This window comes from Lithobates pipiens, unplaced genomic scaffold (assembly GCF_037356315.1).
Source record: "Lithobates pipiens isolate NorthernLeopardFrog02 unplaced genomic scaffold, aLitPip1_a1.2 Scaffold_25, whole genome shotgun sequence".
NCBI lineage: Eukaryota > Metazoa > Chordata > Amphibia > Anura > Ranidae > Lithobates > Lithobates pipiens.
In genome coordinates, this window is record NW_027507787.1 from 100,216,161 (window position 1) to 100,242,238 (window position 26,078).

At 46.5% G+C, this 26,078-nt stretch overlaps 1 protein-coding gene across 1 annotated transcript in view; it reads left to right on the forward strand.

Annotated features, from left to right (window-relative positions):
* The window catches only part of ANTXRL (ANTXR like), a 288,394-nt gene that overhangs the window by 107,428 nt on the left and 154,888 nt on the right, over positions 1-26,078 (forward strand). Inside the window, exons 5-7 of the mRNA XM_077454770.1 lie at positions 3,914-3,947; positions 11,765-11,844; positions 24,475-24,543. Coding sequence (XP_077310896.1) covers positions 3,914-3,947; positions 11,765-11,844; positions 24,475-24,543 — 183 coding nt within the window. The remainder of the gene's footprint in view (positions 1-3,913; positions 3,948-11,764; positions 11,845-24,474; positions 24,544-26,078) is intronic.

Consider the following 26,078-nt stretch of genomic DNA (forward strand, 5'->3'; position numbering starts at 1 on the left):
GGCCGAAAAAGGGTTAAAACCGCCCGCAAAGCGCCGCTGCAGCAGCGCTTTGCCGGCGGTATTGCCGCGCTGTCCCATTGATTTCAATGGGTAGGAGCGGTTTAGGAGCGGTGAATACACCGCTCCTTCACCGCTCCAAAGATGCGGCTAGCAGGACTTTTTTCACTGTCCTGCCAGCGCACCGCTCCAGTGTGACAGCCCTCCGGCTTTCACACTGGAGTGAAAGGGGCCGTTTTTTTTCAGGCGCTACACAGGCGCTATTTTTAGCGCTGTAACGCCTGAATACCGCCCCAGTGTGAAAGCAGCCTAAGAAATTATCTTGCTGGCTCCTAGAGGCTGCAACACACCATTGAATTCTGTTATTAAATGGTTGTAAGCACTTACATAGCCCTAACGAAGTGATTAGCCTCAGCTGATACACAGAGATTCCTACCTGTTGATCTGCAGCCCTATCTCCTCCACAGCCGTATAAATTACAGAATTTAAATAGCATGTCTTAGCTCCAAGAGCCAGGGGGCGAGGATCTGACATCACACACTGCACAGCACACAGCAGAAAGCTGAGTGTAATTTGAGACTTGAGTGGAGGGAATGGACACCCCTCTCGCTCTACACAGTCTCACTAACAAACATGCACAGCTGACATGGTCAGTGACCTGCTGTGTACTGGAGGGGGCGGGACCATCTGCTGGGATTCTCTAGTGTCAGAATAAACAGTCGGAAGTGACTTAATGCATTTAGCAGAGGAATGGGGGAGGAGCCAGAAATTACACATGATGCTTTAGAATGAGTCAAGTACACTCTATAGAACAATGTGATTTGTTCGTTTTTCATTTCATAGGTTTACGATTTCTTTAGGTGAGTGTATGATCCACGAAAACACCCAATTCATTTTCCATAATTTTTTCATCCAGTTTTACTTCCTCTAAAACAGGGATCTTCAAACTACGGCCCTGCAGCTGTTGTGGAACTACATGTCCCATGAGGCATTGTAAAACTCTGACATTCACAAACATGACAAGGCATGGTAGAAATTGTAGTTCCTGAACATCTGGAGGGCCATAGTTTGGGGACCCCTGCTCTAAAATGTATGGTGTATACATGTTCTCAGCACGCAAGTTCATAACATCACCAATCACTTGGAAACATAAGTGGTTATCTCAAGTGTGGTGAATGTGTGAAAAAAGTGAGCACAAATTAAAGTGAATGGAAGTAGACACCGGTATGGGTATGTGTCTGAATTTTAATTCCTTCTGCAAAAAACACAGTGCATTACCATTGATAAATGTATTTCAACATGCAAGATAAATGGATACTCACAGGTGGATGATTCACAAAAGCTTCAGCCAAATGTGGTGTACCCATCATGGGACCAAACTCGGTAGGATTGCTAGCACGTTTCGTGGGACAGACACTCTTCCTCAGAATTCTCCCTGCTTTTAATCACCTATGAGTATCCATTTATCTTGCATGTTGAAATACATTTATCAATGGTAATGCACAAGGTGTTTGGCCCTCCTGTGTGTGTATATTGCAGTGTTTTGAAGATTTCCAAGTATGAGGAGGGCTGAACCTAGAGAGGCATTGCACATTGAAGTACTGTGGAAATGAGAGCCCCTGGATTTAGCACTGGAGTGCTTATATACTAAAAATTCCAGCCATCTAGAAAAAATATATTGAATGCATTGTTTTCCACAAGTTATAAGGTTTAAACAATAGCATTCTGAAAAGAAAGGTATGGCACAAGCACTGTGCAGCAGTGTTAAGCAGGATGCACAGCCTACATATATAATAAGTTAATACAGGTACTCCCATGTTCATATAGTACATAGGGCTTTTAAAATCAAAGACGTTGATAATTCACATTGAATGGACAATTTGAGGTCCATGAGTGATTCCAACACAAATAGCCTAGCAGAGAAGAACATTATAATCACCTAGTACTTAGTTCTAGGCAGTGACCTAGGGGTTGGAGGGTTGAACCACAGCATGTGGAGGGAGACATAGGCATCTAAATCTCCTAGAAATCATAGATGGAGTCTGCAGCTCCTGAATGGCAAAAGGTAGGACATATGGCTGCCAGAAAAATTGAGTATAACAGCTCTTCTTTTGGCAAGTACTGGTATTTTTCTTTTTTTAATACCTCACCACCCCCACTCACCAACTATAGTTGTCCCTCAGTACAGACCCCCTCAGGATAAACCACCCCCCCTCTATCAGTGCAGACCCCCCTCAGGATAAACCACCCCCTCCATCAGGCAGACCCTCCTCAGGATAAACCACCCCCTCCATCAGGCAGACCCTCCTCAGGATAAACCACCCCCTCCATCAGTGCAGCCCGGCCCCCGGGGATAAACCACCCCTCAAATAAGTGCAAGACCCCTTAGGATAAACCACCCCCAATAAGTGCAGACCACCCCCAGGATAAACCCCCCCAATAAGTGCAGACCCACCTCAGGATAAACCACCCCCCATCAGTGCAGACTGCCCCCACATGATAAACCACCCCCTCCATCAGTGCAGACCCCCCTCAGAATAAACCTCCCCATCATCAGTACAGACTCCCCGCAGAATAAACCACTCCCCTCCATCAGTGCAGACCCCGCTTTGGATAAACCACCCCCTCCAGTGCAGACCCCCAGGATAAACCACCCCCCTCAATCAGTGTAGACCCCCTCAGGATAAATCCCCCCAATAAATGCAGACCCCCTCAGGATAAACCACCCCCCAATAAGTGCAGACCACCCTCCAGGATAACCCCCAATAAGCGCAGACCCACCTCAGAATAACCCCCCAATAAGTGCAGACCCCCCTCAGGATACCCCCAATAAGTGCAGACCCCCTCAGGATAAACACCCCAATAAGTGCAGACCCCCTCATGGATACCCCCCAATAAGTGCAGACCCCTCTAAGGTTAAACCCCTAATAAGTGCAGACCCCCCTCAGGATAAACCCCCAATAAGTGCAGACCCCCCTCAGGATAAACCCCCCCCCCCCCAAAAAGTGCAGACCGCCCTCAGGATAAACTCTCCCAATAAGTGCTGACCTCCCTCAGGATAACTCCCCAATAAGTGCAGACTCCCTCAGGATACCCCCCCAAGTTCCGGCCCCCGCTCGGGATAACCCCCCCAATAAGTGCAGACCCCCCTCAGGATAAACCCCCAATAATTGCAGACCCCCAGGATTAACCACCCCCCTCCATCAGTGCAGACCCTGCTCAGGATAACCCCCTCAATAAGTGCAGACCCCCCTCATGCACCTGGGCGGCAGGCAGAGGAGGCTTCACTGTCCGAAGAGTTGCTTGCTCAGACTGTCAATCATTGGGCCGTGCGCCTGTGTATAGTGAAAGAAGGCAGCTGCAGCAGCAGTGAGAGTGAGGAGTCGTACAGGGATAGTGTGGGGACAGCATACTGCGGCTGAAGAGACCTGCCTCCAGGACCCTCTGCCACACACGCGATGGTGTCACCCCTCTGAGGGTGTCATCCAAGTGCGGGCCACATCTCCACCCCCCCCCCCCCCCCCCCAGCAACACCACTGGAATTGACATACACAAAGACTGTCCCCACACATGGAACCTTCCCTCTGAAGTGTTTCACCCAACAGAGCTCACTCGGTCCTGGACAGGGACTCTCTTTGTGGTTGTCAAGTCTAATAAACTGTGATCCTTGTGACACAACTGGAGTGTGGTGGCTTGTATTTTATTGCCTGTATATCTAAAACAGATGTTAAAAAACCCTCCCCACTAAATTATCAACACTACTTTAACCTCCTCGCTGCTTACGCCACCAAGTTTAGCAGTTATTTCCCAAAATATTTCCCATTCCTGGTTACTAATGACATTTCCACTTTCTATGATTTTGTATTATAATAAATCTTATTACTCCTGAGGCATTTATTATCTTTGTTTGTTACAGGCCAATGAACAGATCCATCATGAGAACAGCGATGGTAAGTTTATATTACTTCAGTAGCATTTGTTTAGTTACTAAGAATAAATTGTAAAACACACTGTATTAAAGGCCTAGTCCTCCTTAAAATATTATTTGCCTTATAGGTGGAAACTGGTGGTCTAATAAATCTACTGATGTCTATTATCTCTTGGACATGCTAGCAGTAGGATGTTCCCTGCATTGTTCCAAGCTAGGTTTCTGTCCAACGTGGAGCCTTGGATGTCTCCAGCCACTTTTGCATTCTACATCCTTGCTCTGGGACCTATAGAACACTGTGTTGATGCACAGCACATCTGTGGCCCCATAGTCAGCCTGTGATGTCAAAGGTTGACACTCCCCCTTCCAGTCTTGAATGGCCTGACAGTCAAGGAGTGGCTTCACTGGTTTTGTCGGCAGAAGTAGACGATAATCAGGAGTCTCTGCCCTTACCTTTTCTCACTTTGGTGAGGAAGAGAAGGTAAAGCAGTCGCAAAACCACCATTAGAAAGAGCCAGAAAATATATATTATATTATTATTATGCAGGATTTATATAGTGCCAACAGTTTGGTGGTTTAAGAAACCAACTTGTGTCTATTATCTCTTGGAGATTCTAGCAGTAGGATGTTCCCTGAATTGTTCCTAGCTAGGTTTCTGTCCAACATGGAGCCTTGGATGGTCCCAGCCACTTTTGCACTCTCCATCCTTGCTCTGGGACCTACAGAACACTGTAGGTGGAACTGTTGGTCTAACTGATGGTCTAAGAAATGTGCCTGTTATCTCTTAGCCCTTGTACACACGGTCGGAGATTCCCACGGAATGTATCCGTTTTGTCGGATATTCCGACTGTGTGTGGTCTGCATCGGACTGTTTCCGTTGGAATATCCGACAGACCAACTTTTCCAACTTGCCGGTAAAATTTTCCGACAAAATGCTCCGATCGGACATACTCCACGCATGCTCAGATCAAATTCCTAGACCAAAGCTATTGGCTACTAGCCTGAACGTAGTCCCGTCGTAACAAAATAACGTCATCACGTTATGTACAATCGGATTTTCCGACAACTTAGTCCGACCATGTGTATGCAACATCACTTCCAGGCCTCTTCCGGAATTAATCCGTCGGAATTACTCCGACGGATTTGGTTGTCGGAATCTCCGACCGTGTGTACAAGGGCTTAGAGATTCTAGCAGTAGGATGTTCCCTGCATTGTTCCTAGCTAGGTTTCTGTCCAACATGGAGCCTTGGATGTTCCCAGCAACTTTTGCATGCTCCAGAACACTGTGGCCCCATAGTCAGCCTGTGATGTTAAAGGTTGGCAACCCCCCTTCTAGTCTTGTATGGCCTGATAGGCAAGGAATGGCTTCACTGGTTTTGTCGGCAGAACCAGTCGATCATCAGGAGCCTCTGCCCTTACCTTTTGCACTTTGGTGAGGAAGAGAAGGTAAAGCAGTCACAAGACCACCACTAGAAAGAGCCAGCAAATGTATTTATTATTATATTATTATTGTACAGGATTTATATAGCGCCAACAGTTTGTGCATTGCTTTACAACATGAGGGCAGACAGTACAGTTACAATACAATTCAATACAGGAAGAATCAGAGGGCCCTGCTCATTAAAGCTTACATTTAAAAGACATGATATTATTAATAATGTTTAGAGGAGATGTGATGAAAACTGATACACTTTTATATCATAAACAGTTAACATACAATTTTAGTGTTAAGGGTTGGGTGTAACGATTAAGTGCTGGGGCATATTGAGTGCTAAAGCGCTTTTTTTAGGTGTTAGGGCAGACCTCTCAACGTGACCAACCCAGTATGTTAAAAAAAACGTTTGCTGCTGATTATCTCTACCTTTCTGATTGTACTCAGCTGAATTGTAGGAAAATGGTTCACAGCTTTCCAATTACTAACTATGCTAAGGAGTAGGGATGAGCTTCGTGTTCGAGTCGAACATACGTTCGACTCGAACATCGGCTGTTCGTCCGTTCGGTGAATTCCGAACGTTATGGGCCGTTCGCGCCAAATTCGTGTGGCGCTCACGGCCCACAATGCACTGCGTCATCGCAGTGCATTGCTGGCTCATGATTGGCCAAGCATGCACTGTGACCCCGCATGCGTGGCCAATCACAGCGCCAGCAGCGAGGAGAGCCATGATTGGCCACAGGCAGGATGCCTGTGGCCAATCATAGCTCAGGCTGTGTAGTACACGCCCCACACTATATAAGGCCGCCAGCGCGGCGGCCTTGTGTAGTGTGTTGGCGTCTGAAGCAGTTAGTGGGTGTTCTGTGTACCTTCAACACAGTATACGCCGATTTTTGATCTTGCTCTTCTGTAGTGGTTTGTTGTCTGCGTGCCCTGACCGCAGTATACACCGCTATATTCACCTCACCTATATAGCTAGTGAGCTATCTTTTATAATAGAGCTTGCAGTCAGTAGTGTTAGGAGCTTGTGCGTGCTGTCTGCGTGCTCTGTACCCAGTACACACCGCTATATCCACCTACATAGCTCTTCTCTATTTGAGCCCACTTGCCATCTGCAGGAGTTATTGGAAGTTGTGTGTGCCTCCAGGACAGCACAGTATACATCTGTATATACCCCTTTATCTCTGGTGTTCTATAATAAAGGCATCTGCAGGAGTTAGTGGGTGTTTTGTGCCTCCAGCACAATATACACCTGTATCTACCCTTTATTGCTGTTCTCTAATAGAGCCATCTGCAGGGCTTAGTGGGTGTTGTGTGACTCCGTTACAGTATACCCCTTTATCTCTGGTGTTCTATAATAAAGGCATCTGCAGGAGTTAGTGGGTGTTGTGTGCCTCCAGCACAATATACACTACCCAACTGCTGTTTTACCCAACTCCCTTCAGGCCATTACTATGTCTGGAAGGCCAGCAAGGAGAGGCAGACAGGCGCGAGCCGATAAAAGAGGGCAAGCAGGCTCTGTGTCTAGAGACAACAGTGCTGGTCGTGGACGCGGTGCATTGTCATCAGCACGTGGCCATGGGACACGCTTGTCCTTCTTTTCGGCAGCTGGACATGTTGAACCGCAACATGCCAACGACTTGGTAGAGTGGATGACCAAGCCCTCTTCATCCTCCTCATCCTCTCTCACCCAGTCTCAGGGTACTAGCAAAGCAGCTGCCAACGCATCGTCTTCCCTCCTCTCAATGTCATCATCAGTGACTCCTTCCCTAGACCCACCACGTCCTCCTGAGGAGTCTCCTGAACTCTTTGAGAACAGTGTTGGGTACATGCTCCAGGAGGATGCCCAGTGTTTTGTAGGCTCTGATGATGACACTCAGCTAGAGGAAGGCAGTAGCGTGAGTGCAGAGAGAGGGGATGCTCAAGAAGGACAGCAATCTGGCAGTCATGTTCCACAAGCTGCAGCATATTGCCAGGTTTGCTACAGCAATGATGAGGGCACTGACTCCACATGGGTGCCTGGTAGCAGAGAGGAGGAGGAGGAGGCACATGTCCAACGAGGCAGGATGCCCTCCGGGGGCCAGCTTAGGGGCAGCACACTGACTGAATCACACTGCAGAGCTCCGCCTGTGCAGGGCGCTGCCTCTGCGCGTTATTCTAAAAGTTCTTTGGTGTGGGCCTTTTTTGAGACGAGTGCATCAGATCGCACCGCTGCTATTTGCAACATATGTCTCAAGCGTATCTCGCGTGGCCAAAACATCAGCCGCTTGGGCACCACATGCTTGACCAGACATATGTTGACCTGCCATGCAGCTCGTTGGCAAGCGTACCTCAAAGACCCACACCAAAGAACAAAGCGGACCTCTCCTTGCTCCTCATCAGCTGGCATCTCCAACCCCACTAGACCTTCAGTCCTCTCTGAAACCTGCTCTGAGAGGAATGAAGGTGTAGAATTAGGTGTGTCACAGCCAAGTGCTTCCGGGCACTCTGCTAGCGGTACACCCACGTCCGATTATAGCAGGCAAATGTCCCTGCCCCAGCTGCTGGACCGGCGAAAGAAGTTCACTCCCAGCCATCCACAAGCCCAGCGGTTGAATGCTAGCTTGGCTAAATTGCTAGCACTTCAACTGCTGCCTTTTCAGTTGGTAGACTCGGCCCCCTTCCGTGAGTTTGTACAATGTGCGGTTCCTCAGTGGCAGGTCCCCAAACGCCACTTTTTCTCACGGAATGGGGATTCCGGCTCTCTACCGGCATGTGGAAGGCAATGTCCTTGCCTCGCTGGACAGGGCGGTCAGCGGTAAGGTGCATATTACCGCTGACTCATGGTCCAGCAGGCATGGACAGGGACGTTACCTGTCTTTCAGGGCCCATTGGGTCACTCTTCTGGCAGCTGGGAAGGATGCAGGACAAGGTGCAGTAGTGTTGGAGGTTGTTCCGCCACCACGCCTCCAAAATGCTACTATTGGTTGTGACACACCTCTTTCCTCCACCCCCTCCTCTTCTTCTTCCTCCATGGCCTCTTCCAGTGCTCTGTCCTCAGAACCAGCGGTGCTCCGTAGGCGTTCCAGGGGCTACGCAAGTACACAGGCAAAACGATGCCATGCCGTGCTTGCGCTGGTTTGTTTGGGGGACAGGAGCCACACTGGGGCAGATGTTTTGTCAGCTCTGCAGGGGCAGGCCGAGAGGTGGTTGACGCCACGCCAGCTTAAGCCAGGAATGGTGGTTTGCGACAATGGCACCAACCTCCTCTCCGCCCTCCGACAGGGACAATTGACCCATGTGCCCTGTGTAGCGCACGTCCTTAACCTGGTGGTGCAGCGGTTCTTGGGCAGGTACCCCGGCTTACAGGATGTCCTGAAGCAGGCTAGGAAAGTCTGTGTGCATTTCCGCCGATCATTTAATGCCTGTGCTCGGCTGGCTGAGCTCCAAAAGGAGTTGAACCTGCCCAAGAACCGCCTTATATGTGACATGCCCACCAGGTGGAACTCAACGTTGGCCATGCTGCAGCGGCTGCACATGCAGCAGAGGGCCATCGATGAGTACCTGTGCGACTATGGCACCAGGACAGGGCCAGGGGAGCTCGGTTTTTTCTCACCACGCCAGTGGGGCATGATCAGGGATGCATGCACTGTCCTGTCACCGTTTGAGGAGGCCACAAGGATGGTGAGCAGTGACAGTGCATGCATCAGTGACACTGTACCTCTTGTCCACCTGTTGGAGCATACGCTGCGTGGAATAATGGACAGGGCACTTGAGGCAGAACAGAGGCAGGAAGAGGAGGACTTCCTTGCCTCTCAAGGCCCCCTTTATCCAGACAGTGTTCCTGCTCTGCCACCCATCACACAGGAAGAGGATGAGGAGGAGGAAGAGGAGGAGGAGGATGATTGTGTCAGCATGGAGGTGAAGGCTGTCACTCAGCATCAGCAGCAGCAGTCTTGTAGGGATGATTTACAGTCCCAAGAAACACGTGGACTTGTACGTGGCTGGGAGGAGGTAGCTGCGGATCATGTTGCCCTTAGTGACCCAGAGGACTCCGGACCGAATGCCTCAGCTAACCTACGCTGCATGGCCTCCATGATCCTGCAAAGCCTGCGGAAGGATCCTCGTATTCTTCGGATCAAGGAGAGGGACCATTACTGGCTGGCCACTCTCCTTGATCCACGGTACAAGGGTAAGGTTGCTGACCTTATCTTGCCATCGCAGAGGGAGCAGAGGATGAGACATCTCCGGGAGGCCTTGCAGAAAGGTCTGTGCAACGCGTTCCCAGAGACTGGGAGGTTACAAACTCCTGGTCCTGGACAACGTGTTGCTGAGGCATCGGTCAGAAGGAGCGGTGGAGAAGGTGATGCTTTCAGACAATTTTTTAGTTCGCAGCCCCACGGTATGATCAGTTCCAGCAACCATCGCCAGCGTTTGATTTACATGGTGCAGGAATACCTAGGGGCAAGGTCAGACTTGGACACCTTTCCCACCGAAAATCCTCTGGCTTACTGGGTCTTGAGGATGGATCACTGGCCAGAGCTTGCACAGTATGCAATTGAGCTACTGGCCTGTCCTGCATCCAGCGTTCTTTCGGAACGCACCTTCAGTGCTGCTGGTGGCTTTGTTACGGATCACAGGGTGCGCCTGTCCACCGAATCAGTTGATCGACTGACCTTCATCAAGATGAATCAGACTTGGATCACCCACAGCTACCAAGCACCTAAAGCTGATGTAACCGAATAATTTTTTTTGAAATATCACATCCCTTCAAGACTGCCTATGCTGATGCTGAGTGATTGTCCGGTTATGTTGATTGTCTATCCTCTTCCTCCTCCGCTGATATGTTGGAAGAACATTTCTGGTTCTGGGTGATGCCATCAGCCCAATTTTTCTGCCCCTGTTTAACAGGGGCGTTTAATTACAATTTTTGATGCAATGCTTTGCAGCAGGGCTAATTCCTGCAACAAAACTAGAGTATATGAGAGAGGTTGCAGTGTCGTGGCACCAGCACCAGTGCCTAAGGACCAATTTTTCTGCCCCTGTTTAACAGGGACATGTAATTACAATTTTTGATATAATATTTCACAGGAGGGCCTGTTCCTGTGCCCACCCAGAGTAACTGTGAGGACTTATAGTGTTGTGGCACCAGCACCACAACCACCAAAGGTCGATTTTTCTACCACTGTTCAACAATGGCATGTAATTACAATTCTTGATATAATCGTTCACAGCAGGGCGCCCCAGCGCCCACCAAGAGTCACTTTCAGGGCTTACAATGTTGTGGCAGAACCAACACCTTGTTCCGCCATTTCTGCAGAGCATATAGGGCAGGCCCCTACTTTCAAACATCCAACTTACAAACATCTCCTACTTGCAAACGGAAGGAGGCAACAGCAAGTGAGATGAAAAAAGATGGACGACAAAACAAATTATACAGGGGTGATAACCCTTCCCTATGTTTTCCAAAAAGCTTAAAAATAGTTTTTTCGACTGGAGCTACACTTTAAAAATGTACCAGTTGAAAATTACAAACAGATTCAACTTAACACAACAAACCTACACAGTCCCTGTCTTGTTTGCACCGCCTGTATAATGCTGTTCTGAGTATATAGGGCCTGGGGGCCACACGCATTTCCTTTTTTTAATATGGGTACGGGGTTCCCCTTAATATGCGTACAAGACCCAAAGGGGCTGGTAATGGGCAGGGAGGGCTACCCATGCCATTTTTCTCAATGATTTTCAACCATATTGCAGGAACCAGATATAACATTAAAACCGCAAGCAGTTTTAAATGATGTTATTTCCGTTTAATGTCATTTTGTGCAGGGACTGTTCTAAACACGGGAAACACGTGGCACTTCACAGGCATACTACAGACACCCCCCAGGCACCATATTTAAAGGAATATTTCACACTTTTTTTTCACTTTAATCGTCATTAAAATCAGTGCTCCCGCCAAAACGGCCATTTTTAAAAACATTTTAGGCATTGACCCATGTCCCCTGGGGCAGGAGCCAGGTCCCCAAACCCTTTTTAGGACAGTATCTTGCATATTAGCTGTTAAAATTAGCACTTTTAATTTCGAACGTTCGAGTCCGATAGACTTAAATGGGGTTCTAAAGTTCGTACGAATTTGGGGTCCATTCCAAAGTTCTGGTGCGAACCGATCCGGGGGGTGTTCGGCTCATCCCTACTAAGGAGTCTGGTTTTAAATGTGAAGTTAGTGTAATCAGAGAGATGATTAGCAGAAGAGTGCATTTTCTTAAGGGAAATTTTGTTACTGGGACCTACAAAGGAAAATTGGGGGATTTAACCCACTGTTGCCAACTCAAAATATAAATTTTTGTTGAAGGTGATCTTTAATGACAGATAACTTTATCGAAGATAGTTCAGTTTTACCTTTAGCCAAACATTTTGTATCTCAGGTGCTCGGGCAGCCAGTGTCATAATAGCCCTAACTGATGGAGAACTTCAGCAAAGTCAGTTCTACTATGCAGAAAAAGAGGTGAGTGAAAGCTTCCTCATTTATTTTAATTTTATTATAAGAGCTTCTAGCAATCATGTGCCAGCTGTTGTTCTTAATTGCTACAAGCTGTAGGTGAAATGAACTAACCTGTTATTAAAAAGTAAGTTGCAGATAGCCTCTGGAGTCATTTATAAAGCTGTTAGGATTAACCAGTAATTGTAAATACATAATCGCTGATTGGCATGTGGGAATGCAATACCGGGATCTAACTGAGAACAAAGAACACCGAATACAGTGACACAGACCTACCTAACTTCTATACTTCTGCTAAAGGTTTTAATTGCCCCTTGCAGTTTCAGATTAATTTAGAACATTGTAGAAGATTTGCCTGTAAAACAATACTGTTACCGTAAAGTGCTCAGCTTGCAAATGACTTTAACCACTTCAATACCAGGCACTTATATACCTTCCTGCCAAAGACAATTTTGAGCTTTCAGCGCTGTAGCAATTTGAATGACAATTGCGCGGTCATACAACACTGTACCAAAATGTTTTATAATTTTGTTCCCATAAATAGAGCTTTCTTTTGGTGGTATTTGATCACCTCTGTGATTTTTTTTTTTGTGCAACGAATAAAAAGACTGAAAATTTTGAAAACAAAAAAAAAGTTTTTCTTTGTTTCTGTTTAAATATTTTGTAAATAAGTACAATTTGTCCTTCAATGACGGGCAATGATATGACTGCACTGACGGGCACTGATAAGGCAGCACTGATGGGCACAGATGAGGTGGCACCAATGAGGTGGCACTAATGATGGGCACTGATAGGTGGCACCAATGGGCACTGATAGGTGGCACTGGTATGCGGCACTGATGAGCACTCATAGGCAGCACTGATGGGCACTCATAGGCGGCACTGATGGGTACTTATGGGTGGCACTGATGGGTACTTATGGGTAGCACTGATAAGTGGCAAGGATAGGCACTGATAGGTGGGCAGTGATGGCCACAAATGGGCACTGATGGACACTGATGGGTGGCACTGATGACACTTATGGTTGGCATTGTTGGGCATCACTGTTTTTTATTTTGCCACATAGTTGCCAGTCAGTGCCCATTTGTGGGCACTGATTGACATATGTTGGGCATCAATTTTCACATGTGGATGGCCATGGGGGATGTACCTGGCCATTCACATGCTGGGGGCTTCCCTGGTGGTCCTGGCGGCTTCCCTGGTGGTCCATTGTGGGCATCCGAGGGGGGGCTGCACTGATAAACAATCAGCACAGACCCCCCTGTCAGGAGAGCTGCCTGTGAGGAAAAAGTGAGGAGTGAGGAAAAGCAGATCACTGGCTCTTCTTGTTTACATCGTGATAAGCTGTGATTGGACACGGCTGATCACATGGTAAAGAGCCTCCACTGGAGGCTCTTTACCGAAAACGGTGTAGCGGTGTGTCTGACTGACACACCTCATGACTTATCGCTGCGATGCATGCCCCCATAGGTGTGTGGCAGCTGTTATCGTGTAGGACGTCATATGACGCCCAGTCAGGGTAATTGAACCAATGCCCAGCCATCATTCTGCTATAGTATGGGCGGAAAGTGGTTAAAGGAGCCTTATACAAGTTTTCAGGAGTTTCTTAAAGCAGAGTTCCACTGTTTTGTATTTTTATTAAAAGTCAGCAGCTACAAAAAGTGTAGCTGCTGACTTTTGATAAACAGACACTCACCTGTCCCATGGTCCAGCGATGCGGCCGCCCGAAGCCTTGCTCCTCTCAGCGGCACCATCATTACTACTGTGGGCACCCAGCTGTGACAGCTTGTGGCTGCATAGCTGGGCACGCACTGTGCATGCGCAAGTCACACTGCACTCTCCTAGTGGCCAGGCAATCTTCTGGGACCTGTGATGTCTCCCAGAATATCGCAGAGAGGGAGGGGCTATCAAGGGGGATTGGAGGAGTCGCCTAGGTGGTGAAACGGCGGAAAAAGGAAGTGGGACAGGAAATACCTGTCAAAGCCAGGTACCCACTCCTCTCCCAATAAGATTACATGCCAAATGTGGCATGTTAGCGGGCAAGGAGTGCTAAAATCGGAAGTTCCACTTTTGGGTGGAATCCGCTTTAATCAAATTTCACTTCAAAACATTTGTTAAATTCATTGACTTCTAGGAGCACAAATCTCACCACTTCTACAGTACCTCTCAACTTAATATAGAAGACACTGCACACACAGCTTGGATGCGAAGAAATAAACGCACAAGCTGGAAGGGATCATTATACAGAGGTGAAGCACAGGCTGGAGGCACTTGTTGTGCAGTACAGAAGATATGATTACCATATGGTAAATCTGTTGAAGACTTGTATGAAGCACCTATGACTTAGAAGCCTTGGATCTAGTTTATCCAAATTCCTGAAAGAACTATTATTACTTTAACAACCAGTGCAAATCTTATCTGATGGTGTCAGTGCAGTCACATAGTTAGTCCGGTTGAAAAAATACACAATCCTTTACCCACAGTTGATCCAGACGAAGGAAAAAACCCCAGCAAAGTACGATCCAATTTGCCCCAGCAGGGAAAAAAAAAATCCTTCCTGATCCCCCAAGAGGCAATTGGATATTCCCTGGATCAACTTTACCTATAAATGTTAGTATCCAGTTATATTATCTACATTTAGGAAGGAATCCAGGTCTTTTTTAAAGCAAGCTACTGAGCTAGCCAGAACCAGATCTTGATGGAGTCTATTCCACATTTTTACAGCTCGTACTGGGAAGAAACCTTTCCATATTTTGGAGATTAAATGTCTTTTCCCCCAGATGTAAAGATTGCCCCCTTGTCTTCTGCAATGGCCTTAAAGTGAATAACTCATCACCAAGTTCACTATATGGACCACTTCTGTATTTATACATGTTGATCATATTCCCCCCTTAAACTCCTCTTCTCAAAAAGAGAAGATTAATTGACAGCAGTGGGAGCCAATGGCTGGATTTGATTGACAGCAGCGGGAGCCAATGGCTTGATTTTGATTGACAGCAGCGGGAGCCAATGGCTGCGCTGCTATCAATCTATCCAATCAGGACATGAGACACTGGCTAGAACTGGTGTGCTTGTCCCCGGGGCGAGAAAGAACATGTTCAGGTAAGTAAAACGGGGTCTGTGAGGCTGCTGCATGACAGAAGTTTTTTCACTTTAATGCATAAAATGCAGTGTTTTTATATTTCCAGTAAGAGCTTGTTGCTCACAGTTAACATTAAATTAAATAATGTCATGGTCACTGCTACAAAGTTGATCTTTATATGAGCATTAGTAATAAGCTCTGCATGGTTTGAGATTACCAGGTCTAGCAGAGCATCACTTTTAGCCGGGACCTCTATGAACTGTACCATAAAATTGTCTTGTAATAGGTTTATACATGTTTGTCCTTTAACTGTCCCTGCAGTTCCATGAATCCAGTAAATTCCTGGGTAGTTAAAATCCTCCATTATTATCACTGTCTCAGCTCTTTCATCTGTGCAAGGAACTGTCTCCACCTCCTTATTAACACTGGGAGGTCTATTACAAACTCAAATGATTACTTTTGTAGTACGCACACCCGTATACAGTTCCACTTATAATGCTTCAGCCTCATCACACTCTCCATCAACTAGGTCCTTTTTCAAACTCGCTTTGAGATCACTTCTCACATAGAGACAGACACTACCACCCCTCTGTTTCACCCTGTATTTTCAAAAGAAAGCATAGCCAGGAATAGTATTAGCCCAGTCATGTGAAGAATGAAGCCAAGATTCAACCTTGTCAAGTAATTCATAGTTCTCATGCACCAGAGCCTCCAATTCATCTATTTTGCTTGGCAGACGTCTGGCATTGGTGAACAAACACTAATTAATTGTCACATTTTGCATACTTATATTGTTTTTTTTTTCTTTTTGTACAAATAGTACCATTTCCAATGGTTGCTTGTAGCATGGGAACCTTCACCCAACATAGCCCCCCCCCCCACTCCCCCATCTTTCCCCATTCCATCAACCAATAGGGACTGACCCCTATCTGACCCACCTGCCCCATTCTAATCTACTTCACCCTCCCCCTCAATCCTAGTTTAAATACTCCTCCAGCCCTCCAATAAGACCCCTTTCACACCAGGCCGTTTTGCAGGGGCTATAGCGTTAGAAATAGCGCCTGCAAAACGCCCTAAAGAACCTGCACCATTGTGTGTAGTGTGAAAGCCCCGAGGGCTTTCACACTACAGCGGTGCACTGGCAGGACGTCAGAAAAAAGTCCTGCCAGCAGCTTCTTTGGAGCGGTGAAGGAGCGGTGAAGGAGCGGTGAAGGAGCGGTGCGTTTACCGCTCCTCCACCGCTGCTGCCCATTGAAATCAATGGGGCAGCGCTGTAATGCCGCCGGCAAAACGTCACTATTGCGGCATATTGCTGGCGGTTTTAACCCTTTTGCGCCCGCTAGCGGGGGGTAAAAGCGCCCTGCTAGCGGCCGAAATGCGCCGCAAATCCGCCGCAAAATAGCGGCGTTTTACTGCCGACGCAAGGTGTGGTGTGGTGTGAAAGGGGTCTAAACCTTTCCCCCAGCACAGCACACCCTTCCATTTAGATGCAAACCATCCTTAGCATACAGGTTTTACCCCAGTCAGCCCAGTGCTCTAGAAACCTAAAACCCTCCTTCTTACAGCAGGTCTTTAGCCATGCGTTCAGTTTTTTAAGCTCCTCCTGTCTTTCCTGTGTTGCGTACGGCACAGGTAATATACACAGAATATCACCTTCGAGGTCCTTCCCTTCAAATTGAAGCCTAGTTCTTTAACCACTTGACCACTGGGCACTTAAACACCCTTAAAAACCAGACCAATTTTCAGCTTTCGGTGCTCTCACATTTTAAATGACAATTACTCAGTCATGCAACACTGGACCTATATGAAATTTTTGTCCTTTTTTTTTCACACAAATGGAGCTTTCTTTTGGTGGTATTTAATCACCGCTCGTTTTTTTTTTTTTTGTGCTATAAAAGAAAAAATACAGAAAATTCTGTAAAAAAATAAATTTTTCTTTGTTTCTGTTATAAAATTTAGCAGATTAGTAATTTTTTCTTCATACATTTTTGCCAAAATTTATACTACTACATATCTTTGGTAAGAATAAGTACAAATTGGTGGATATTATTTGGTCTTTGTGAAAGTTATAGAGTCCACAAGCTATGGTGCCAATATCTGAAAATTGATCACACCTGAAGTACTGACGGCCTATTTCAATTCTTGAGACCCTAACATGCCAGAAAAGTACAAATACCCCCCAAATGACCCCTTTTTGGAAAGAAGACATTCCACGGTATTTAGTAAGAGGCATGATGAGTTTTTTGAAGTTGTCATTTTTTCCCACAATTCTTTGCAAAATCAAGATTTTTTTTACTTTTTTTTTCACAAAATTGTCATATTATCAGATTATTTCTCACACACAGCATATGCATACCACAAATTACACCCCAAAACACATTCTGCTATTACTCCCGAGTACGGCGATACCACATGTGTGAGACTTTTACACAGTGTGGCCACATACAGAGGCCCAACATGCAGGGAGCGCCATCAGGCGTTCTGGAGCACCAAGGACAATTCTGACATTTCTCTCCTACATGTAAAAATCATCATTTATTTGCTAGAAAATTACATAGAACCCCAAACATTATATATGTTTTTTTAGCAAACACCCTGGAGAATACAATGGTGGTCGTTGCAACTATTTATCTAGCACGGTATTTGCGCAGGAGTTTTTCGAATGCTTTTTTTTGGAAAAAAAACTGTTTTGTGCTTTAAAAAAAAAACACAGTAAAGTTAGCCCGATTTTTGCATAATGTGAAAGATGAAGTTACGCTGAGTAAATAGATACCTAACATGTCACTCTTCAAAATTGCACACGCTCGTGGAATGGCGCCAAACATCACTACTTAAAAATCCCCATAGGCGACGATTTAATTATTTTTTTTACTGGTTATATGTTTTGAGTTACAGAGGAGGTCTAGGGCTAGAATGATTGCTTTCGCTCTGACGTTCGCAGCGATCCCTCACATGTGTGGTTTTCATATGTGGGCGGGACTTACGTATGCGTTCGCTTCTGCATGCGAGCACATGGGGACAGGGGCGCTTTAAAAAAAAAAAATGTTATTGTTCATTTTACTTTATTTATTTTAGTTTGACATTTTTTTCACCAAAAATAAATTTTTTGATCACTTTTATTCCTATTACAAGGAATGTAAACATCCCTTGTAATAGGAATATGGCATGACAGGTCCTCTTTACAGTGAGATATGGGGTCAATAAGGCCTCTTTCACACGGGGCGGATCAGTAAAGATCCGCCCCGTGATGATCCGCTCGCTCAGCGGGGATCGCTCCGTTGTCCCCGCTGAGCCGGCTGCGGACAGGGCGGTCTCCGCACACTGTGCGGGGACCGTCCTGTCAGCTCTCCGCTCTCCTCTATGGGGATCGGACGAGCACGGACCGTGTGTCCGTGTTCATCCGATCCGCTCTGCAGACGGACAGAAAAATAGGATTTTCCTCCGTCTGCAGAATCGGACATTTGCGGAGGCGGACAATAGCGGGTGTCTGCGGATGCTCATCCGCAGACACCCGCTATCCCATAGGGATGAATGTATGGCCCGTATTTCATCCGCAAATGGATGGATGAAATACGGACATACCATCCGCATGTGTGAAAGGGGCCTAAGACCCCGCATCTCACCTCTAAGCTGGGAAGCCTGAAAAAAAAAAAAAGATTCTGGCTTTGATCGTATTGGCGAGTCGGTAGAAGCACCGGAGGGCGGCGGGAGGGGGGGGGGGATGTTTATGGCTGGGTATTGCAGGGTATCACCGACTATGGCTGGGTATCTCCGAGTATGGTTAGGTATCTCAGAGTATGGCTGGGTATCTCAGAGTATGGCGTTGCAGAGTATTGCATTGCAGAGCATTGCAGGGTATTGGCGGGTGTTGCAGAGCATTGCAGAGTGTTGCAGGGTATTGACGGGTGTTGCAGAGCATTGCAGAGTGTTGCAGGGTATTGGCAGGTGTTGCAGAGCATTGAAGAGGGGTGCAGGGTATTGGCGGGTGTTGCAGAGCATTGCAGAGTGTTGCAGGGTATTGGTGGGTGTTGCAGAGCATTGCAGAGTGTTGCAGGGTATTGGCGGGTGTTGCAGAGCATTGCAGAGTGTTGCTGGGTATTGGCGGTTGTTGCAGGGTATTGCAGAGTGTTGCAGGGTATTGCAGGATATTGCAGAGTATTGCAGAGTAATGGCAGGGAATTGAGGGGTTAAATTTTGGTGAGCAGCGATGTGGGCACTGCAGATGCAGCCCACAGCGCTGCTGACACCGATCTCTTCCCCCTCCGCTGTACCGATCGGTACAGAGAGGGGGAGGAAGAAATCGGCTTGTTTACAAGTGATCACTCTGTCATTTGACGGAGCGATCACGTGGTAATCAGCCGCGATGAGCGGGCGGTCACGGATGCTCTCGAGTGCGCGCCCCAGGGGGCGCGCAAGAGCGGAATTCTGGGAGGCCGTCATATGACGGCCTCCCAGAGTTAAACAACCGCCCTGTAGCCGTCATTCAGCTACGTGCCGGTTGTTAAGTGGTTAACCACTTAACAACTTGCCCATAGCCAGAATGACGGCTACAGGGCGGTTGCTTAACTCCGGAAGGACTTTATAGTACGTCCTCCCAGAATTCCGCTCTCGCGCGCCCCCTGGAGCGCGCACTCGAGAGCATCCGTGACCGCCGGGTCCTGCATCACGGATCACGGTAAACGGCTGCTCATCGCGGCTATTTACCACGTGATCGCTCCATCAAATGACAGAGCGATCACTTGTAAACAAACCGGCGTCATAACATTCCTCCCTCCCCTCTCTGTACTGATCGGTACAGCGGAGGGGGAAAGATCGGTGTCAGCAGTGCTGTGGGCTGGATCTGCAGTGCCCACAGTGCTGCTTACTGACAATTAACCCCTCAATTCCCTGCCAATACTCTACAATACCCAGCAATGCCCTGCCGATACTCTGCAATACCCAGCAATGCACTGCCAATACTCTGCAATACTCTGCAATGCCCTGCAAATATTCTGCAATACCCAGCAATGCCCTGCCAATACTCTGCAATACCCAGCAATGCCCTGACAATACTCTGCAATACCCAGCAATGCCCTGCCAATACTCTGCAATATCCAGCCAATACTTGCAATACCCTGCCAATACTCTGCAATACCCTGACAATACCCTGCCAATACTCTGCAATGCCCTGCCAATACTCTGCGATGCCCTGCCAATACTCTGCAATACCCTGCCAATACTCTGCGATGCCCTGCCAATACCCAGCCATACTCAGCCATGCTCAGTCATACTCGGTGATACCCTGCAATACCCAGCCATACTCGGTGATACCCTGCAATACTCTGTGATACCCGGCCATGCTTGGCTGTACTCAGCCTCTGTATGTTGCCAGGCTGTGGAAGTCTCACACATGTGGTATCGCCGTACTCAGGAGGAGTAGGACAATCTATTTTGGGGTGTCATTTTTGGTATGTACATGCTATGTGTTAGAAATATTGTATAAATGGACAACTTTGTGTTAAAAAAAAAATGCATTTTAACCACTTCCCGCTCGCAGGCCGTCATATGATGTCCTTGACTTTGTGCAGGATATCTGAATGATAGGTGTAGCTACAGGCATCATTCAGATATCTGCTTTTTCAGCCGGCGATTGCCTACACCATAAGAAAAATCATAGCGGCTGTTCCGCTGCTTGATCGTTCTTAGCCCTTGTACACACGGTCGGAGAATCCATCGGAATGTGTCCTATCGGACCGTTTTGTCGGATAATCAGACTGTGTGTGGTGTGCATCGGACTGTTTCCGTCGGACCAAATTTTCCAACTTGCTGGAAATATTTTCCGACAAACTGGTCCGATTGGACATACTCCGATAATGTGTAGAGAATTCCGATCAGACAAAGTGCCACGCATGTTCACATCAAATTCCTACATCAAAGCTATTGGCTACTAGCCTGAACGTAGTCCCATCGTAACGAAATAACGTCATCACGTTCTGACTTTGTCCGACCGTGTGTATGCAACAGTTTCGGACACTATCCGTCAGACAAAATCCATCGGACAAAATCTGACAGATTTGGTTGTTGAAATGTCCGACCGTGTGTACAAGGGCTTACAGGAGGCGAGAGGGGATGTCCCCCCCCCCCCCCCCACCGCCCTCCGGTGCTTCTACCGACTCGCCAATACAATCAAAGCCAGGATCATTTTTTTATTTTTTTTATTTCAGGCTTCCCAGCCTAGAGGTGAGATGTGGGGTCTTATTGACCCCACATCTCACTGTAAAGAGGACCTGTCATGCCATATTACTATTACAAGGGATGTTTACATTCCTTTTAATAGGAATAAAAGTGATCGAAAAATTTATTTTTGGGGAAAAAAATATCAAACTAAAATAAATAAAGTAAAATGAACAATAAAAATTTTTTTTTTTTTTTTTAAAGCACCCCTGTCTCCATGTGCTCGCATGCAGAAGCGAACGCATAAGTCCCACCCACATATGAAAACGGTGTTCAAACCACACATGTGAGGTATTTGCTGCGAACGTTAGAGTGAGAGCAATAATTCTGGCCCTAGACCTTCTCTGTAACTCAAAACATGTAACCAGTAAAAAAATTGAAAGCGTCGTCTATGGGGATTTTTAAGTAGCGGCGTTTGGCGCCATTCCACGAGCGTGTGCAATTTTGAAGAGTGACATGTTAGGTATCTATTTACTCAGCATAACTTCATCTTTCACATTATGCATTGGGCTAACTTTACTGTTTTGTTTTTTTTAAAGCACAAAACTGTTTTTTTTCCAAAAAACGCGCGGTCGAAAAATTGCTGCGCAAATACCGTGCAAGATAAAACGTTGCAACGACCAACATTGTATTCTCTAGGGTCTTTACTAAAAAAAATATATAATGTTTTGGGGTTCTATGTAATTTTCTAGCAAATAAGTGATGATTTTTACATGTAGGAGAGAAATGTCAGAATTGGCCTGGGTGCTCCAGAACACCTGATGGTGCTCCCTGCATGTTGGGCCTCTGTATGTAGCCATGCTGTGTAAAAGTCTCACACATGTGGTATCGTCATACTCGGGGGTAATAGCAGAATGTGTTTTGGGGTGTCATTTGTGGTATGCATATGCTGTGTGTGAGGAATAACCTGATAATATGACAATTTTGTGAAAAAAAAAAAGGAAAAAAAAATCTTGACTTTGCAAAGAATTGTGGGAAAAAATTACAACTTCAAAAAACTCATCATGCCTCTTACTAAATACATTGGAATGTCTTCTTTCCAAAAAGGGGTCATTTGGGGGGTATTTGTACTTTTCTGGTGTCCTTTCCACTGTTCAGCCTGGCCACTGATTGGCTGGAGTGGATGGATGGAAAGCAGTGCGCCTATTGACGTCGTCCCGTGCACGAGCGGCCTGCGCGCCCCCTGAGGGGCGCGCGCGGCGCGCTCTGTGATCGGCGAGTCTATGAGACTCGCCTGATCACGGATCCGAGCAAGGGGTCGATCCCGACCCCTTACCGCGTTATCAGCTGTCAGCCAATGACAGCTGATCATGTGACAAAACAGAGCCGGTAATCTGCTATTTTTCAGCGTGAGGAGAAAAAAAAAAGCCGATCACCGGCGGCCGTGATCGGGACATCACGGCCAGATCATCAGTGCCTACCTGCCCCCTGCCAGTGCCACCTAAGTAGGGGACAAAGTGAAACATTAGTGCCACCCATTAGTGCCCACAGTGCCACCCATTAGTACCCACAGTGCCATCTATCAGTGCCCACAATCTGCCGCAAAAACAGTACTGCACCTCAGTGCCACATATCCGTGCTCATCAGCGTCATCTACCAGTGCCCAGCAGTGCCGCCCATCAGGGGCCAGCAGTGCCACCCATCAGTGCCACCTATCAGTGCCCATCAGTCCCATCTATCAGTGGTACCCATCAGTGCCCATCCATGCCACCCATCCGTGCCACCCACCCGTGCCACCCATCTGTGCCATCTTATCTGTGCCCATCAGTGCCGCCTTATCTGTGCCCATCAGTACGGCCTTATCTGTGCCCATCGGTGCCACCTTATCTGTGCCTATTAGTGCCACCTTAACTGCGCCTATCAGTGCCCAACAGTGCAGCCTATCAGTGCCCACCAGTGCCGCCTCATCAGCACATTTCAATGAAGGAGAAAAATGACCTGTTTGCAAAATTTTATAACAAACTATTAAACATGATTTTTTTTTTTTTTTTTTGTTTAGCAAAAAATAAAAGTCCCAGCTAGAATTAAATACCACCAAAAGAAAGCTCTATTTGTGGGAAAAAAATGATACAAATTTCATTTGGGTACGGTGTTGTATGACCGCGCAATTGTCATTCAAAGTGCATCAGCGCTGAAAGCTGAAAATTGGTCTGGGCAGGAGGGGGGTTTAAGTGCCCAGTAAGCAAGTGGTTAAAAAGCTGCAAGTAAAGATCCCAAAGAAACTAAAATTGCAACCATAGCAATCACCGGGTCAAAAGCAGAACTGTTTCTCGCTCTTTACTCTAATTTCCACTTTTCTGCTTCCAACCAGCAAAATGTGGAAAAACCTGTGGCAAAATGGGACACATGTACCCTTTCCTTCTCAATGGTCTCACCATACAACTCCTTAGAACCAGCTTTCTCACCCAAGCATCCAAGAGCATATATTTTGTCCTATGGTACCAAGCTATGTTGCAGATTGTATGCTTGGGGAACAGGAGCCACACAGAGCCAGAGCTGTTGGCAGCTGCCCAGGCCAAAACTGAGGCTGATCCCATCTCTTTTCAGTCAAGCAAGCAAGGTTGTGTCTGATGATGGCACTAACTTGCTGCCCTCAATTCAACTGGGAAAAAAATGACACATGTTCCGTGCCTGGCACATTATCATAAATGTTCCTGGTGCAGTGGTTCATCATGAAGTAGCCTGGCTTCCAGGAGGTTCTTCATCAGGCCAGAAGGGTTTGTGCCCTTGCAGCGCCAACATGAGTTGTCTGTCAACCACCTCATCTGCAACATCCCCACCTTCTGGAACCCAATGTTTCTAATTGTTGATATATTTTTTTAAATGTTTGCTTTGTCTCCCATTGCCAGTGCCCAGACCTCTGTGCCTTTTTTGGCATTAGTTTGCCTTTTAGCCTCAAAACGTGTCATAGTTACATAGTAGGTGAGGTTGAAAAAAGACACATGTCCAACCTATGCGTGTGATTATATGTCAGTATTATATTTTATATCCCTGTATATTGTGGTCGTTCAGGTGCTTATCTAATTGTTTTTGAAACTATCGATTCTCCCCATTATTGACTTCAGTGGGATTTGCAGTTAGGTTCGGGTTTAGTTAATTTCTGACAGGATTTAGTGATCCCCCTGAAATTGAACCCAGGTGGATTCCCCCATCTCTACTTGCTGACAAAAAGATTCTCTTCAGGCTGATATGTATAAAATAAAAATAAATTCCTGTGTCAGGACTTTAAATTTCTGCTGCTTTAGGGTGTGTTATATAATAAGTATTATGGTTCACACACAGTACACTTCTTTATGTTTTAATAATCATAGATATATATATATATATTTTTTTTTTTTTAGGCTGAAAGAGCACGTGGCTTGGGCGCTATTGTTTATTGTGTTGGAGTGAAAGACTTTAACGAAACACAAGTAGGTACTTAAAGTGGCATGAAACATTTATATTTTTGTTCTAATTAGATAAATAGTTCCAGCTATGAACTGAATTCATTTTGATTCTTAATTTTTTTTTAAAGGTATATTTTTATTACGTTTTAGAACTTAGAAGTCACAAGGCTTCACAGAGAAATTGATTGATTGAACTGATCCCCAAACAATTATTCTGCATCTACAATGTTCACATCTTGTAGTTGAAAGCATTGCTTGGCATAATAGCAAAGGTGCATTGAGGAGTAAATGCAGTACCAATCATTTGAAATTAAACATTAGTGGTTCCTCTATTGTTGACTTTGGTTGATTAGCTTAAGTCTTAAGCTGGCCTTATACTTATAGAATTTAGTTTGAAATTTCTTGTTTTGAGAACGATTGATTTGATCATTGTTAACGGGGTCAAAGCAACCTTTGTTTTTGATTGCAGTGAGGAGAAAATTTGAAGGAACAGGATGCTAAAATTTTATCAAACAAATTAATTTCTAACTGGGTATGTGGTTTTCATCCAAGACCATTCCTTTTAAAATTGTATATTAAAAGCAAGCAAAATTTTGAAGACTTTTCAAACAACATTAAAGTCATTGAATGTACTGCAAATTTTCAAACAAATGTTCATATGAAAATCTACTAATGTATAGCCATCTTAAGATTAATACTGAGTACAGTAAAACCTTGGTTTGAGAGCGTTTTGCAAGACAAGCAAATTTTTTAAATAAATTTTGACTTGATATACAAGCGATGTCTTGATATACAAGTAGTGTCATGTCACAACTGAGTATAAAAGAGAAGAGAGGCGCCTCTAAGTGTAGCAATATGGTTACATTTAATGAAGGTACATTTAGCAATATGTTGCTACACTAATGCCTCATACACACGATCAAACGATCCGGTGGAAAAGTTGAGTCCGCTGGACAATCCGCCCGTGTGTAGGCTCCTGCGGACTTTTTTTTTACCCAAAAGTCCGGCGGACTAAGAAAGTAGTTTTGCACTCCAATCTGTCCGCCGGACTCACATTTCGGCGGACAGTATGGCCGTGTGTGTGCCAGTCCGCTGTACTTTTGAAATGAACAGACTTTTGCCGTCCGGAGAAAAGTCCGCTCATTTTGAGCACGGCTCCAGGTAGCCGGGGCCAGCGAAGGAGGCGTCGCTGGCGCCGTCACCTGGTATAGACTTAAAGGGGAATCCCTATGCCGAAAAATCGGCGTGGGGGTCTCCCCCTAGGTCCATATCAGACCCTTATCCGAGCACGCTACCCGGCAGGCCAGGAAAGGGGGTGGGGACAAGAGAGCGGGCCCCCCCTCCTGAGCCGTACCAGGCCACATGCCCTCAACATGGGGGGTGCCTTGGGGAAGGGGGTCCGCACGGCCCCCCCACCCCAAAGCACCTTGTCCCCATGTTGATGAGGACAAGGGCCTCTTCCCGACAACCCTGGCCGTTTGTTGTCGGGGTCTGCGGGTGGGGGGCTTATCGGAATCCGTGAGCCCCCTTTAATAAGGGGGCCCCCGGATCCCGGCCCC